Source organism: Dermacentor silvarum, chromosome 3, assembly GCF_013339745.2.
Source record: "Dermacentor silvarum isolate Dsil-2018 chromosome 3, BIME_Dsil_1.4, whole genome shotgun sequence".
Taxonomy (NCBI): domain Eukaryota; kingdom Metazoa; phylum Arthropoda; class Arachnida; order Ixodida; family Ixodidae; genus Dermacentor; species Dermacentor silvarum.
The window spans coordinates 185,830,662-185,845,361 of NC_051156.1; the positions used below are offsets into that span (position 1 = coordinate 185,830,662).

Genomic DNA, 14,700 nt, shown 5'->3' on the forward strand with positions numbered 1-14,700 from the left:
GAGATGAGCGCAGATGAATCTAGAAGGAAGCACGTACACAATTTTTATTGTACCCTTGCCCCGCGCAACGGTGATTTGGCGCAGTTTCAGTGAAATCTATTTCTCGTTTTGATTGCTGGTAACAAAAATGATACGGAGACTCATGCTACCCACGACGTCCCACTTTTATGGTCCTTCATTCCAAAACTCTACGTAAAATGTAGGAGAAAGAAAACGCACAATATAACTTGCTGATACGGCCAACCAACGAAAATTACATCTTCATATTCAGCCTGAACACGCGTCTCATCCTCTTTCCGTTACAAAAAAGCAGAAGCGTAATACCCGGGTATCAACCTCTCAAGGCGTCGTTTAGTTGACAAAGTTGCGTCGGCCCGGGTCCCCTCTGTAGAATATAAGCTTGCCTATCACTCTTGGAAGGCGTGAAAATGTGTAACACCAATGGGGTGCTCGTGTAATCACTCTTTAAGTGCTCTATCGATCACACTAAAAAAAGCTCTGTTTTTGTTTTCTTGCTCTATGCAGTCGCGGGAAGGTTTAATGAACACGCGATCGATGCGAAATATCTTTCGCGGGTTCTCAGGGGCGACATGTGACGGCGCTATCCTCGTGCATCGCGAGTTCGCGATCCGCACTAAGTTCGTGCACTTTTGCGCTTTCTTGCGCAGGTCTTCATACTAAGTTTGTACAAAGCTATGCTTTCGGAGAGACAAGACAAGCTTTCAAAACAGAAAAAGAAGTCATATTTAGCTGATCTCCAAAAATTCTTAGAGGCCAACATGTTTACCACTAGAAAAAATAAAGCACAGTATAAGGAACAAGTGAGTAGAATCAGGAGAACCAAGGGGCTCATTTTGGTTTTTTTTGTATAAAAGTCATATGAAACCAACACACAGTAAAGGCAAGTGAGGCATAGTGAACGTCGTTAGTCTACCTCCACTGAAATGTGGTATTCAAAAGTTTCACCAAAGGTTCCTCTCCGATTACAATGTGCGGCTCAGAAATAGACATATTCGAAAAAATGGTGGTCTCGGTGGCCATCGGCTGATTTTGGCACGCCGAGTCGCCTTCATGTCTCATTCTACGTCACGTCATGCACGTATTCGTGTACATTTGAATAACCCGTAACAATATATTCCTACGTTTGTGCACTGAACTAAGCTATAGTTGGAAGTTGCCGCCCTTGTCGTCGCTTTTGTTTCACTCCGTGCTTCCTCTTTCTAGCTGTAAATATCGCCGTTAGTACAAACGCGGAAATGCTTATAGAATAAGATGGCCTCATGAACAGCTTCAGCCAAAGCAGCCGCGGTATAACCCTGCTGAGCTCGAACTCACGGGTTCGAACCCAGCCACGGCGGCCGCATTCCGATGCGGGCGGAATGCAAACAAAGCTCGTGTAATTGGAGCACGTTTAATTAATACGAAGCACTCCATTACGGCGTTCTTCATAATTATATCGTGCTTCTGGCACGTAGTACCTCAGAATTCTCTTTTTTTTTTTTGGCGTCAGCCAAGAGTAAGCACTTAAAGGCTCGCAATTATATAAGTATAGAATGCAAGAATACTCGCAGTTTTCTTAATTAATAACGGGCATCATTAAATCTTTAAGAGAAACGCCATTATTTGCAAATGCCCTTCGACTATATCCAAAGTGTCACTTCGATACGACGGTTTTTCTGCAGATGAAGGTTCTTTCATAATCGTCCCTGCCCACACCGAGAAACGGAAAGACGAAGCACGGATGCTAACGCTTAGTAATATTCAATAGATTGATTATATGACGCACTCCTGATGGTTTGGAAACGAAGAAAGCACTGTTATTTAGCTTTTAAACGAGCGCGAGGAATAAGGGGAACGGACGGTACCTCTTAAAAGGGTATGAATGCGAGCTAGTTGGCACGAATCCATCTACAGGACAACCCTTGTCTTGCGTTCCTCACTTGTCCGTGTTTATTTCGCACTGTTTTTTTTTTGTTTTGTTTTTACCAATGAACAGCGCTTGTCCTGTGATCCTTACTTGTACGTGTTTATTTCGCGCTGTTTTTTCGCCGAGGGTACCTCTGTTTTCATTACCCTTTTCGCTTATAGCACAGCGAGGGTCTCGACTTTTGCAACCTTGATGCAGTGAGCTAGAATAGAAGAATTTATTGGTCAGTTTTTTGCTCCTAAGTTCACGTACAATTTTAATGTACAATGAAAGTATCTCCAATATCGGCTGCATTCACAGTTAGTGGCGCTGGCTAACACTATCAAGGTTAGATCAAGAAGACGTATACACAACAAGTCTTTAAGAAAGTGTACACGGACAGAGCGGCCGCTGTATCTCAGTTGGTAGACCATCGCACGCGTATTGCGTACGCAAGACGTCGTGGGTTCGCCTCTCACCTGCGGCAAGTTGTGTTTTCGTCCACATTTGTTCCCATTTTCGTTCTACATTTATATTAAAAGAACATTTAATGTTCCCTATTATTTCCTTCGCTTAATTTTCCGTTGGTCTTACTTAGTAGCAACTAAAGGGGGTGCTTTTAAAAGCACTCTTGCCGGCCTCTATTGGGATCAGAGTCAAGTTGGGATCAGAGTCAAATAATTCTGTTTTCCGAGATGGGATATCTGTCGAGCGTGTTCGCCCTGCAAAGAGGCGAGCCACGGCGGAATGAGCTAGCACTCACCGAGCAGCTGCCAGACGAGGAAGGCGAGCCAGGCGGTGTAGGGCAGGCACACGCACAGGTGCACGTCCATCCACAGCGCGCACAGGGGCAGCAGAGGCACGCAGGGCACGGCGTTGCGGCCGGCCGACGGGGCACCGTGCCGGGGTTGCCGCAGGGCGACGACAGCGAGCGCTAGCACGGCGGCCAACGCGGCCGTCGCGAGCGCCTCGAGCCACCAGCGCGCGGCGCCGGCGCCCACCACGCGAGGCGCGTGCACCGTAAGCACTCCCACGAGAAACATGAGCGCCACCATCGCGCACACCAGCACCGCGGTCCGCTGCGCCGAGCAGCGCGAAGGCACGCCCGACACGCCGCACGGCGACAGCGACGAGGACACTTTGGAGGAAGAGCCGCCGCCGACGCCCGACAGCGAGGTCACGTAGCCCTGGTTGACCAGCTTCCACGGACCACGTCCTCCTCTGGAAGGAGCCGTAGCCGCCGCCGTTGCCGACGGCCACCGTCGAAGACCTCGAGGGATCGCCGCCTGTCCGCGATGCCGTCGAGGAGGCATCCTCCTCGAGTCAGGGTCGCGCTCGAGTCCCTGCTCAGGTCGCCCAGCTCGAGGGGCAAGTGATCGATGAGGCCGTAGCGGAGCGCCAGCACGGACGCCGCCGTGGTCAGGAGCGATAGCACCGTGCCCAGACCCAAGATCCCCATGAGCGTGTCCGGGTGCACGAACATGGCTGCCACCGAGACGAGGAAGCCGCCGGTGACGGCCGCCCGCTTCGTGCCCTCGGTGAGTCCGCACAGGAGTCCGTCGGCCGAGAGCGAAGCGAGGAGCATGGCCAGGCCCCGCAGCGCCGCGGCGGTGGCCGAGGCTAGACCGCAGAGCGAGCCGAAGCCGAGCACCCAGAGCAGGCCCGGTAGGCCACGGATGAATGGGGCTTGGAGGAGCGGCGCCGAACCGCCCAGCTGCGAGTGTGGCGACAGGAGCGTGACGGCCACCGAGCTGCTGAAGCAGCCCAGCAGGCTGAGCAGGAAGACCAGGCTGACGGCCGAAGGGACCACGCGGAACCGGTGCGCTGTCTCTGTGGCGGTCTGCGCCACCAGGTCGTAGCCGACGAAGGCGAACGTGCACGTGGCCGCGCCGTTGAAGACCTGCGACGAGGGAATGCGCGCCTCGACAACGTTAATGCGTCTAGTTGTAGCTTGCATATGTTAGCGTCTTATTTGAAGAAACTGCCTAGAATTGTGGGTAGTGGCCGGAATAAGGGTTGATGGGACCCGGAATAGTGACCTTGTGGGTACGCGCCCTGCGCGCGTCCTGCCCCGAAAATATCTTATGAAGCCCATATCGAACCCTTAAGCTCATATTATTGCCACTTTGGCCTTATTCGCGCTACTAAGATTCCTGCGGTCTACGGGTTTCACGCTAGATTTCAGGAACGCCGCCCCCTACCCCTCTATAGCGTACGCGGTTTGTCTGTGCTTGTCTCCCTTTCTCTCTCGCTCTCCCTACCACTCTCTTCCTCTTTGACAAGCGAAGCTGTTAGCCTCTCAGTGGTCGGCATTTTTCGTGACCTGTCCGTGAACAAAAATTATCATCATCGGCAATGGATCATACCCTCCTAAGGCAAGCAAACATTCAACGGCGTATCCTCCTCGAAATGCAGCGGCTACAAGCACTCAGCAAAGTTCAGCGAACAGTGCACACATTTATTGGAATCACCTATACAACACACAGAACAGCGCACGTTTCAATAAAGAACAAGATCAAAACAAGCATCTCTCATCAGCAGCAATGGCTCATACCCCCCTAAGCAAGCAAAAATGCAATGGCTCATAATCCCGTAAGGGTGAGGCTACAAGCGCTCAGAAAAGTGAAGCGAACAGTGCACACATTCATTGAAATCTGCCCATACAACGCACAGAACAGCATACGCTTCAATAAAGAACAAACTCAAAACAAGCACCCGAACCATCAATAAAAAATTGCATACCCCCCTCAGCAGTTGTAGTGGTGGTTTTGCAACAGCTAATTCTCTGGACCAAAGAACGGGATGGCGGGGCGGGGACGACGAGTCATTTTTTTTTTGTTAGCCACCTATTCCGTCCCTCCGTGCAGGGTAGCCAATCGAAACTCTGGTTAACCTCCTTTCCTTTAACACCATGCTCCTTTGCATACTTTCTCTCTCTCTTGGTCGTAAAAAGAACAAAACGCAGACACATTAAAAAAAATTATTGCATGTTATCTGTTACCTGCGAAAAGAATTCGCAGTCGTGCTTCTTTTATATGTAGGTGATTGAAATTCGACTAATTGCGTTTTACCAAAGGCTTCTGTGTATATAGGAATCCGTGCTGTAGGGATAAAGACAAGCCATCGGTGCATTATGCTCTAGCGTTTGAACGAGCGACATATATTTCGCCATTCGGTTCCGATTTCTCGCTAGTGTTGATAAAGGAGTTATTGAAAGCACGCAATCACGGCGCAATGCCCGAGGCAAAACGTGAAGCAGAAGAAATGGCCCGAGAACAACAGCTTCGCGTTCGCCTCTTCCACTACAGTGTGTGTCTACCTAAAGAAACGAAGTGTGAGAAAGAAAGAAAAGAAAAGAAAAGCGATCAGTTAAAAATAAACGCAGTATACTATTGTTTTTCTTTTTTTATAAACGGGGGGGCCTTCAGGATTATGTTCCTTGGAAAACCGCGGCAGCGGTCAGAAGTCTCGGAATGTGTATCTGGCGGCTTCACGTACAAAAGCCCGGGGCCTAATAGATCCAGCTTTCTGCTTTCGACGGCTAAATTGAAAACATTGAAGCACGTCCGTGTGGTCAAAAAGAAAGAAAAAGAGAAAAAGAACCAGACGGAAAGAAACAGGTTAGCTCGCGCCATTCCCCGCTCGTGTGTATGTATAGGTGTATATAATATATACAGTATACTATACGTCGATCAAGACCCGCAGGGCTGGCAATTTCTCTGTCGTATTCATCAATGCGTGCACACGCGCCATACGACATATAGAAGAGTGAGAGAGAGAACGCATGGCGAGGTCTCGTCCCTTCCCCATACTCCTTCACCTCTCGCTTTCCGTCTCGACTCGGCCTGGATTCGTCGTCGGACGACGGATCCAAAACCCGAACGTGCTGCTCGTGTAAGATAGGGAAAGGCTTCGGCCCGCGCGCGGCTATTGAAAGCCCCAGCTCTCGGGCATTGTCCAACTTATCGCGCGGCCCCAAGCACGACATGCCCGCAGGCAGAAGAGAGGCGCTGGCAGGCCGACGAGACCACCGCACCTCGTTGCCGGGGGCTTTTCACGCGGTCTCTTGAAGCGAGGACCGGAGAATGGGACGCTGCGGTGAAACGTCCAAGCACAAATGTTTGTAGAAGGAAATCGCCGTGGAGCCGCCGTCATTCTTGGTGCTTCTTTCCTTTCTGGCAAGTCTGAGATGGCGTATTTCTGTGTTCACGTTAGACATATGGATACATGTAACGTTGACGCTTTGCAACGCCCGCCAACAACCGTGCCTGGTTTTCGAAGCTTGAACTGATGCTTCGTGTAATCGCGGGCAAGAAATGATGAGGTTATTCTCACGCACGTAGGAACTGTTGGTTACGCTGGCTGTACAGCGCGTGCCTTATTTTGTTGTTGGTAAGTGTCGAGGACTAGCGAGCCCTCGGACGTGAAACAGACGCCAAGCGTCCGAGACATGAATTTCGTGCTTTATTGAGCATTTATTAAACTAAAATTGAAAGTAACTGCGGAAGCTACCAAGAGTTTTGTTATTGTTATAATAATGTACTTAACAGCACACAAGCTTCATGAATATTTCAATTTGTTTACACAGAACGTACGCCCACCCTATAGTCGATAGTTGACTAGAATACAGATTTAAGTGCGTGCACAATTTCTGCACATTGTCTGTCTGGTTGCCCGCTGTATGGAAGCGCAGTTGAAACAATAAATAAAGAATATTGACTCCAAACCGTGTGTATGAATTGCTTGTCGGTCGTTTAAAGGCATTATTAATCGTTCGATGGTCTGGAAAAAAATTTTCTGCAAGGGTATATACGGCCTGTTTAATACATCTTACAGGCAATCTTTACATCTCTGACCCCTTGAATTTGTCAAAACTAATCACTTACTCAGTCAAATAATCAAAGAATCAGTCAATTAATCTGTCAACTAATCAACAAAATAATCAATTCATGACTTAAGTAATGGATACCTAATTTGCAATATTAATTTAAAAGTTCGGTACCACAAGCTCATAGGCTGCCTCTAATTAGTCTATGGATTATAGGCAGCCTACAATACATTGTAGACATTCCTTAGACTTTATCGTGGAATTTCTGATGGACCTGCTGTAGACAGTGAAACGTCCGAAAGTGTGCGATGTAGCATGACGAACAGCTTCGTAAATTCTGCTCCAGCTTAGATGACAATGGCAGCAGATTCCACAAAGATGCGCGTTGTTTGAATTTCCTTTTTATTGCACAATTATATGGGCAATTAAAGCGCATTTCTTCCGTCGCCATCACCGTCGTCGTTGCCGTGAGGTTCCGTATAAAGTCCAACGCCGATGAAATCGTCGCCGCGCGCCGTATGTTGTATGTGCGAGTGAAAGCGCGCGAGCGACGCGCGCTTTCACGGAGAGCGAACGCACGGCAGAGAGCAAACGTAACGTGTTCAGTCGTGCGAAAGGCCGTGGGGGGAGGGGGGAAGGGAGGGGAGGTGACGTTAAGCTGCGGCACCAAATGCGTGTCTTGCGACCGGGCGCAAGGGGAACTGGCGACTCAATCTCCCACGCAAAAGGAGGAAAGCGGGAATGCAGTGTGGGAGGGAGGGGGCGCGGCTTCTACTCTTCTAGCAGCTGCGCACTTGTACTTTGTGCGGTTGAGGGCTGTCGCGTGCACCGTATCTTGAAAGCGATCTCCACATGGCTCTTCCCTTTGTATGCGCTGTGCTTTGGCCGCTCAGTTTCCGTTGAAGCGATAGACCGTACGAGCCTTCGGTCACTGCTGCAGATACGCTTGCTCACGCCAGCGCTTTGACAGTGGTTGTCTGCGGTCATCGAGTGTGATGTATTCATGCATGCTTGTGCGCGCTGACACCATGCTTGTTAATTCAGTTAGTAAGCGAATGTGTCCAAGTTTATGCAACCGATAAAACTACTATCCTTACTCCGTATAGCTCTTTACTAGTATATTTGTTATCGCAATTCATGCTTCGCCTTTCGGGCGAAACTGCGACTTTTTTAAAAATAAGTTGAAACAGGTCCATCGTCGGCAGTGACACATTATTATTTCTATCCGAGGTTTGCTCAGCGTAATGCGTTTCCTTTGATTCGCCACATTTGTGACCATGTATTTATTATTATTATTATTCGGAACACGCAGGCTTTGATTAGTCTCGTCGATCCGTCGGAGCGACATAGAGCCACGGGCCTGCCTGCCTTTTAGCAGCGGCGTCGAAAAAAATAGAGGCAGCGTTTGCGGTCGGCAGCGCGGGGAGGTTACAAATGTTTGCTTTCCGTCGGCTCCTGGCGACGCGATCAATTTGCATCGTATGCCGCTCTCTGCGTAGCGCCAGTGCCACTGCAGACACCGTATTTCTTTTTGCGCGTTATTAACGAGACTAGAGTATACGAGAAGTCTAAATTTCATCTATAGACGCAAGTCAAATTAACTTAATTTTAATAAAAGTCATCTACAAGTGGTTTATACCTGACATGTGCCGTAGAAAGGTTATCTAAAAGTTGTCTCAAAGTAACAGCGCTTTCGCTGTCTCTGTGGAAGCACATGCGCGTTTTTAGGCCTGCTTGCTTGTCTAAAGGTTTTAGTATACTTTCCAACGAACATACATGGTTGTCTCTGAGACGTGCGACTGGTTTCCGAAGAGCGGGGTGACTTGTAACAATGACTGAGTACAAAATACGCCTGCAGACGCGCTTGACGAATACTTGTTCTGATAGCCCGCACAATAACTATTTAGACAATCTATAGAAGAGTATAGATTTGGTATCATGAACTTTATGGGGTCTCTATAGACATCTTGACGTCATCTTGTGCAACCGGTGGACCATAGGAGTTACAGAATGGATACCAAGAGAAGGGAAGCGCAGTCGAGGACGGCAGAAAGCTAGGTGGCGTGATGAAGTTAGGAAATTTGCCGGCGTATGTTGGAATCAACTTGCGCAAGACAGGGGTAATTGGAGATCGCAGGGAGGGGCCTTCGTCCTGCAGTGGACGTAAATACAGGATGATGATGATGATGATGATGATGATGATGATGATGATAGACACCTTGTACACTTATGGCGGTACACCGTTCCTCGACTGATTTCTTTAGAACTTTTACAAAAAACCAATTTGGAAGTCCACGAGCTACAACAGACTAAGGAAGCTAAGTAACGTTAACCTATTTCTCTCTATAGGCATCCTGCAGATCTTATGCAAGAAAAGGCCGATGCTATAACAAGGCAAATCGGCCAGCTCTAACAATGTAAAAAATGTATAGGCCACCTAAAATAAGTTTTTTGCGAGGGTATCGAACAGGATATCACCGACACGTGTGGCCTCACGCTTTATTGGCGGCTTCGGCTGCACGAACAGTCACGTGTTCGAAACGTGCTGCCGCCAGTTTTCTGCTAAAGTAAATATTTACAAGTATCCCCTGGACCAGCGCACCAAGCTTCCACTACCGTGGATAAACCGATTGGAGAAGGAATAATTCTGTGCTCCTTGATACTGAAGTAGCAAAATGTGAGAGCCACCAACGTCAAAGAATTTTACCCGAAGAAAGAAAACCGAGAGGCCCGATTCTTGAAAGTCACAATAATATGACGCCAGTTGGTTTCCTTGTATGTAGGCTTCATATGAGTTTAGCCTAAAAAAAAAGGGGGGTTGGTAGGCGCTTCTTTAGCAAATGAAGGAACTCGATGTTAAAAATCACGAAACTTGTTTTAATTACAGCACATACATTCTTTTCGTATTACTGTCTGTAAAAAACAAGTGGTGGATTTCAGTTTCAACGGCGAACGTATCTTACGCCTCTACGAGTAAAAATATATTTACGTTTTTTTTTACTCTTCAAGCGCTTAAAATGAACAGGACACAAAACTAGGAGTTTTGAGCTTAAACAATTTCTTGCAGGTAAACAATGAATACATGTGTCACGTAATCAAAAAATAATTTCATATTCGTGTTTGAAAAAAACTTCGCTATTTGCACGGTTGAAAATACTTTGTTTGCAAAAATTTACAATCCTTGAAAACATCGACAATGAAACAATCTGATAAGGCCCCCGTTCAGATGAAAAGTTACCACCACCACCACCACCACCACCACCATCATCATCTTCATCATCTTCATCATCATCATCATAATAATTTTACGTCCTCTGCAGGACGTAATCTTCCTCCAATTACCCAGGTCTTGTGCCAGTAGACACCATTTTATGCCTGCAAATTTCATAATTTCATCACACCCCCTATAGTTCTCTGCCTTCCTCGACGACGCTAACTTTCTCTTGGCACCCATTCAAGAGAATGGAAGTTAATATACAGGGGGGCTATTGTCATAAGAGAGTAATGGTTGTGTGGGATCATCAGTCACTAGAACGGACACACAGACAGGCTTGAATTCGAGTGCTGCGCTATACAGGAACCAACATGAAGAATCTACCAATTTGAAACGTTTCAGACGAGCTCACGCTCACAGTGAAAAACGCTGCAAAAGCACAAACCACGAATATAGTAAATATCTAGTTACAGTAAACAGCCGCGATGGCAACAATTGAATGCAAATTGACAGCAACAACAGCAAACAAACGTGTTTATTTGCAGAAAAAATACACTATTTCTGCGGGAGGCAAAGACTAAAGGCAAAACACTGGACGAGGTATTGGCCCCTTTTCGCAAAGGCAGCGCAAGGAGTGAACTGTAGAAGCAGATAAATTCGCTGTAGCAGGCACCGGATGCCCGAGTGACTCTTTTCTGCCGCCAAAACGTGGCCTATCTGAGAAATCACCGGGTTAATAACGAGCTCCATGTGCTAACTAGACCGACGCGCTACTTCTCCCAACTGCCGACGCGCCATCCGGCCGACTTATGGCGAATCTTCGCATCGCCTACTTGGCAAACCATCGCACCAACTTGACGACCCATGTTTGTTTTCTATTCAAACTGTTGCGGTTTCCATTGAATGTCCACAACGAATGCCAAATTGCAAGACGTTTGACATTGCGGTCTTCTTACCCTTCACGTTGATGGAGACTGCCTTTCCATCTGTTTATAGGCTGATGAACAGTTTAGTTAGTTCAAAGTAAACATAGTTCATTGCACCAAGTGCAACGAACAATGGCTCCCCCAACTGTAAAACGCTACGTATAGTGAACACTTTGCCATGTCCCAATCGGTTACTATAATGCTGCTCCGTGCCGTATATCACTTCGCGCACTGAGCGCACCGCAGGGTGCCCAACATATCTACTCGTGTTGTGAAAGCGCCGGAGAGAGCTACAATGCGTCGTCTGCGCGTTTTCTTTTTCGTTCTTTCGCTTCCCCTGGCGCCTGAAGCTGCGTCTGTGGCAATAAGGAGGGCCGTTCATCGCGAACCGTTGGGTCATAATCGCCGCCGCATGACGCTTTTACGACAGGCTTTGCTAGCGCAACGGCGCCACGCCACGAATAGACGGTCGAAGCGTGGAGGAGAAGCGTCTCGTCGCTATCGATGCGCTCATACGCTCTTCTTACACGGTCGCTAAAGGCCCGTTGCGGACACGCTGAAGGCGCTGTTGCACAATGCTTCGTAATGGTCCGAAAATCGAGCGAACGAAAGGAAAAGAAAGAGGACCGTTGCGTCCAATGCCGGTGAGAGAGCGCATGTCGGAGTGCTCCGTCGGCGGTAAACACTATATCATCGGTTGGGATAAGCGTAGTTCGGGTAAGACTTCGCTTGCCTCGAACAAATTACCCTCATCAATAGTATATAAAGCGAGAACAGCGGCGGTTGTGGGTCAATGAACGAAATTTAGGAACGGAGGAAAAGTGAGCTGAATGAATTAATGCGCGAACGAGCGGACGAATGAATGAATGAATGAATGAATGAATGAATGAATGAATGAATGAATGAATGAATGAATGAATGAATGAATGAATGAATGAAATGTGTTTCTTTTCTACGAGATATGCATGCTTCCAGCCGCATGAGGCAGGAGATTGCGCTGTCCATTTTAGTAGCCCGAATGCTGTAAGAAAATTGACAGCATGAGAGGGATTGCTACGCAAATACATCCGTCAGCTGCATAAATTGTTTTAAAGAATACACTTAGCACTTCGTGTAGCTTGCAAGATAGTTTTTGCTGGAAATATATCGTAAAGCTACGAGAAGGTGAAAATGCTATGACACTTGTCACACCGCACGTTGTACGTTCCGGAACGCCGGAGAACAGAGAGAGATCACACAAGTTGAACGACAGCTCTTTGTTTTTTTTTTTAAGTTCAATCTAGGTATCACCTCGCTGTGTAATGAGGAGCCGCCGTTTAATTAACGCTGTTTAACTAATTGTACGAGCCCTGTAGAGAGCGAGCCAACTGGAACCAAGAGGCGGCCGTCTTGGTATTTGTGTGTGAACAGCACATCTTGAATAGCACTAGAGATATACAGTGCATACAGATTGAGCGCTATTTTTAAGATAGGTGTTATCACGAACTTTTCTTTTCACGGTTTTCACTGCTATTATAGAGCAGGTAGATCAATTGAATGAAAGGAAACAGCGCGTGTAATATGACATAAGCTGTTATAGAACTGGCGAAGTAACTTACGATATTTCTTTCTTACTACATGGCGTCGTCGTTGGTACGCAAGGTTATGGTTGGGGTAAAAAAAATATGGCATGAGTCCACCAGCACGGTAATGTAATAATAATAAATATAAATAAATAGTCGTAATTGCTAATGCAAGTCTTATGTCGCAATTCATGAAAGGCGCCTTTCTGCGTGACTTCGCCTCTTTCACCGGTCACGTATTTAGGGTACTTAAGGGAAAAATGTCTTTGGGCCTCCCTCTTCCTCACCAAGGGCGGCCGCTTTAGTGTATGGCCGAGGTTTCTGCTCAGAGTTATCCGAGCAAGAAAAACCAATCTCTCGCGACGCGACAAAAAAGAACAAGAAAAGCGCGACCGGGATAGTGCGCCCCTTCAGTGCAAGCGCTCTTCCAAAGTAGCCGAGGTCTCTTTTGAAAAGCGACTCGCAACAGCGTTAAACTTTCTAACATCAACTTCCGTTTCACTTTAACTCAGTTCCACCCATTGCGCGACGTTCTTGCTGACACCAAAGAACACAGCTCCGACTCTCTCCTCTGTCCCCGTGCCGTACGCACGCACAAGCAAAGGGGAAAAAAAAAACGCATGGAACACGCTAGGAAAACGCAAGCAAACTCGCGAGACCTGGGAGACGCCCAGCAAAGTATACGCGAAACACGCTCGCGCCATGAGAACAAGCAACGCAAGGGGGGGGGGGGGGGGGGGCAGTATATAGTATATACAGCCTTCTCTGCAAGGTGCAGCGCGCCCAGTCCTGCGAAGAGCGTCTGACGGAGCGCTTTCCAATCAGTCTTGCACGGCCGCTGGCTTCTTTCACGATCGCTGGAGTGTGGATTCAGCCGACTCCTTAATGCGACGCTTTTCTCCGGGCGCCAGCGCGGTGAGGCCCTTTCGTCTCGGGGCTTTTTTTTTCTTTATTTCTACTTTTCTTCTTCTTTTGCTGCTGCCTCCGCCGCCGCTGGGCCGGACACTCCGGGGCTGATCGCCACGCAGTCGTATATAGTCAGCCCGGTCGGCGGGTCGCTCCACCTCTCCGTCTCCAACCGGCGTCCACTCCTGCGCCGCCGGCTTCTCCTCTTAACACGGTGCCGCCGGTGCTGGAGACGAGAGTGTCGGCGCAGCAGAAAAGTTGGTTGGTCGGTTGGTTCCAAGTGGCGTGGCACAACCCACACCATGGTATAGGCCAGGAATCGCGCGGTAGTGAGGTCGAGATAAATAGGAATTTTGTAAAATTAAAGAGAATATATTAAAGTAATATTGATGACACATTAATAAGCACTCATTAGAAAGGAACATGCAGTAAAGAGCGCCGGCCTCACGTCACCCTTGTATTCGCTCCGTTTCTTCCTGTGTGCCCATCTCGGCTTGCTTGTGGGCACCTTACCTACTTAAATATGAATCCGAATTATTTAGACAAGCATCAAGGTTACAGAAAATGGTGCTAAACTTTATGTGCATGTTCCTCCTTTGTGTAGTTCTTTAGCGCCCTTTCGTGTAAATTTGGTTAGCTGATTCTTGACGAATTATTAACGTGACCCACGTCTACGAGAAGTAATCTGAAAGTAATCTAGACCCAAGCCAGTCTAGGCTAATTCAACTAAAGGCCCTCTACAGCTGGTCTAAAGCTCAGCTAAACTGGTATGTCACGACAACGTCATTCAGAAGTCATCAAAAAAAAAAAAAAAGAACATAACACTTTCATTCTCTCAGTGCAAGCAGCACATACACGTGTTCAGCCATGCTTGGGTTGTCTAAAGGCATTCGTACACCTTCCAAGTACCACGCGTGCTTGCTTGTCTCCGAGACCCGAGACCTCGCGGTGCGTTCGTTGCGCAAGGCTTGCGACGCTGTGGGCTGAAGCGGAGCGAGTGAAGCATGATGGTTTTACCAGAAGCGAGAGTCGCTAGACGTCAGGCTGTTCACATGGAAGCACGAAGAAGAAAAGAAAGAAAACTTTATTTTATGACGACTTTAGCTCGAGTCGTCCCCGCTTGGGGCAAGACCGTCAGGCAAGACCGTCGTACAGGGACTTGAAGTACTAACAAAGCACAGCGAAACATCTGAAAAGTCGTATTCCATTGCTGTTGCTTTAGTGAATACCAAGCTGAAAGGCACCCCACGATAGAAGACGGGGGCGTCGTCGACGCGCTGTGCGCTCTACTTGGTCTCGGTGCTAAAGAAGTTGCCTGCCACCAGTTCTTTCGCGTCGGCCGCTTCGAGGAACGCCGT

General features: G+C 48.0%; 2 protein-coding genes across 2 annotated transcripts in view; one reads left to right on the plus strand and one right to left on the minus strand.

Moving 5' to 3' along the window:
* LOC119444147 (diamine acetyltransferase 1) overlaps positions 1–14,700 on the plus strand; it is a 478,089-nt gene that overhangs the window by 36,954 nt on the left and 426,435 nt on the right. The gene's annotated exons all lie outside the window — the stretch shown is intronic.
* The window catches only part of LOC119445074 (probable cationic amino acid transporter), a 40,335-nt gene continuing 28,293 nt past the window's right edge, over positions 2,659–14,700 (minus strand). The window contains exons 5-6 of the mRNA XM_049664869.1: positions 3,177–3,806; positions 2,659–3,129 (exon numbers count right to left, since the gene is read on the minus strand). Coding sequence (XP_049520826.1) covers positions 2,659–3,129; positions 3,177–3,806 — 1,101 coding nt within the window. The remainder of the gene's footprint in view (positions 3,130–3,176; positions 3,807–14,700) is intronic.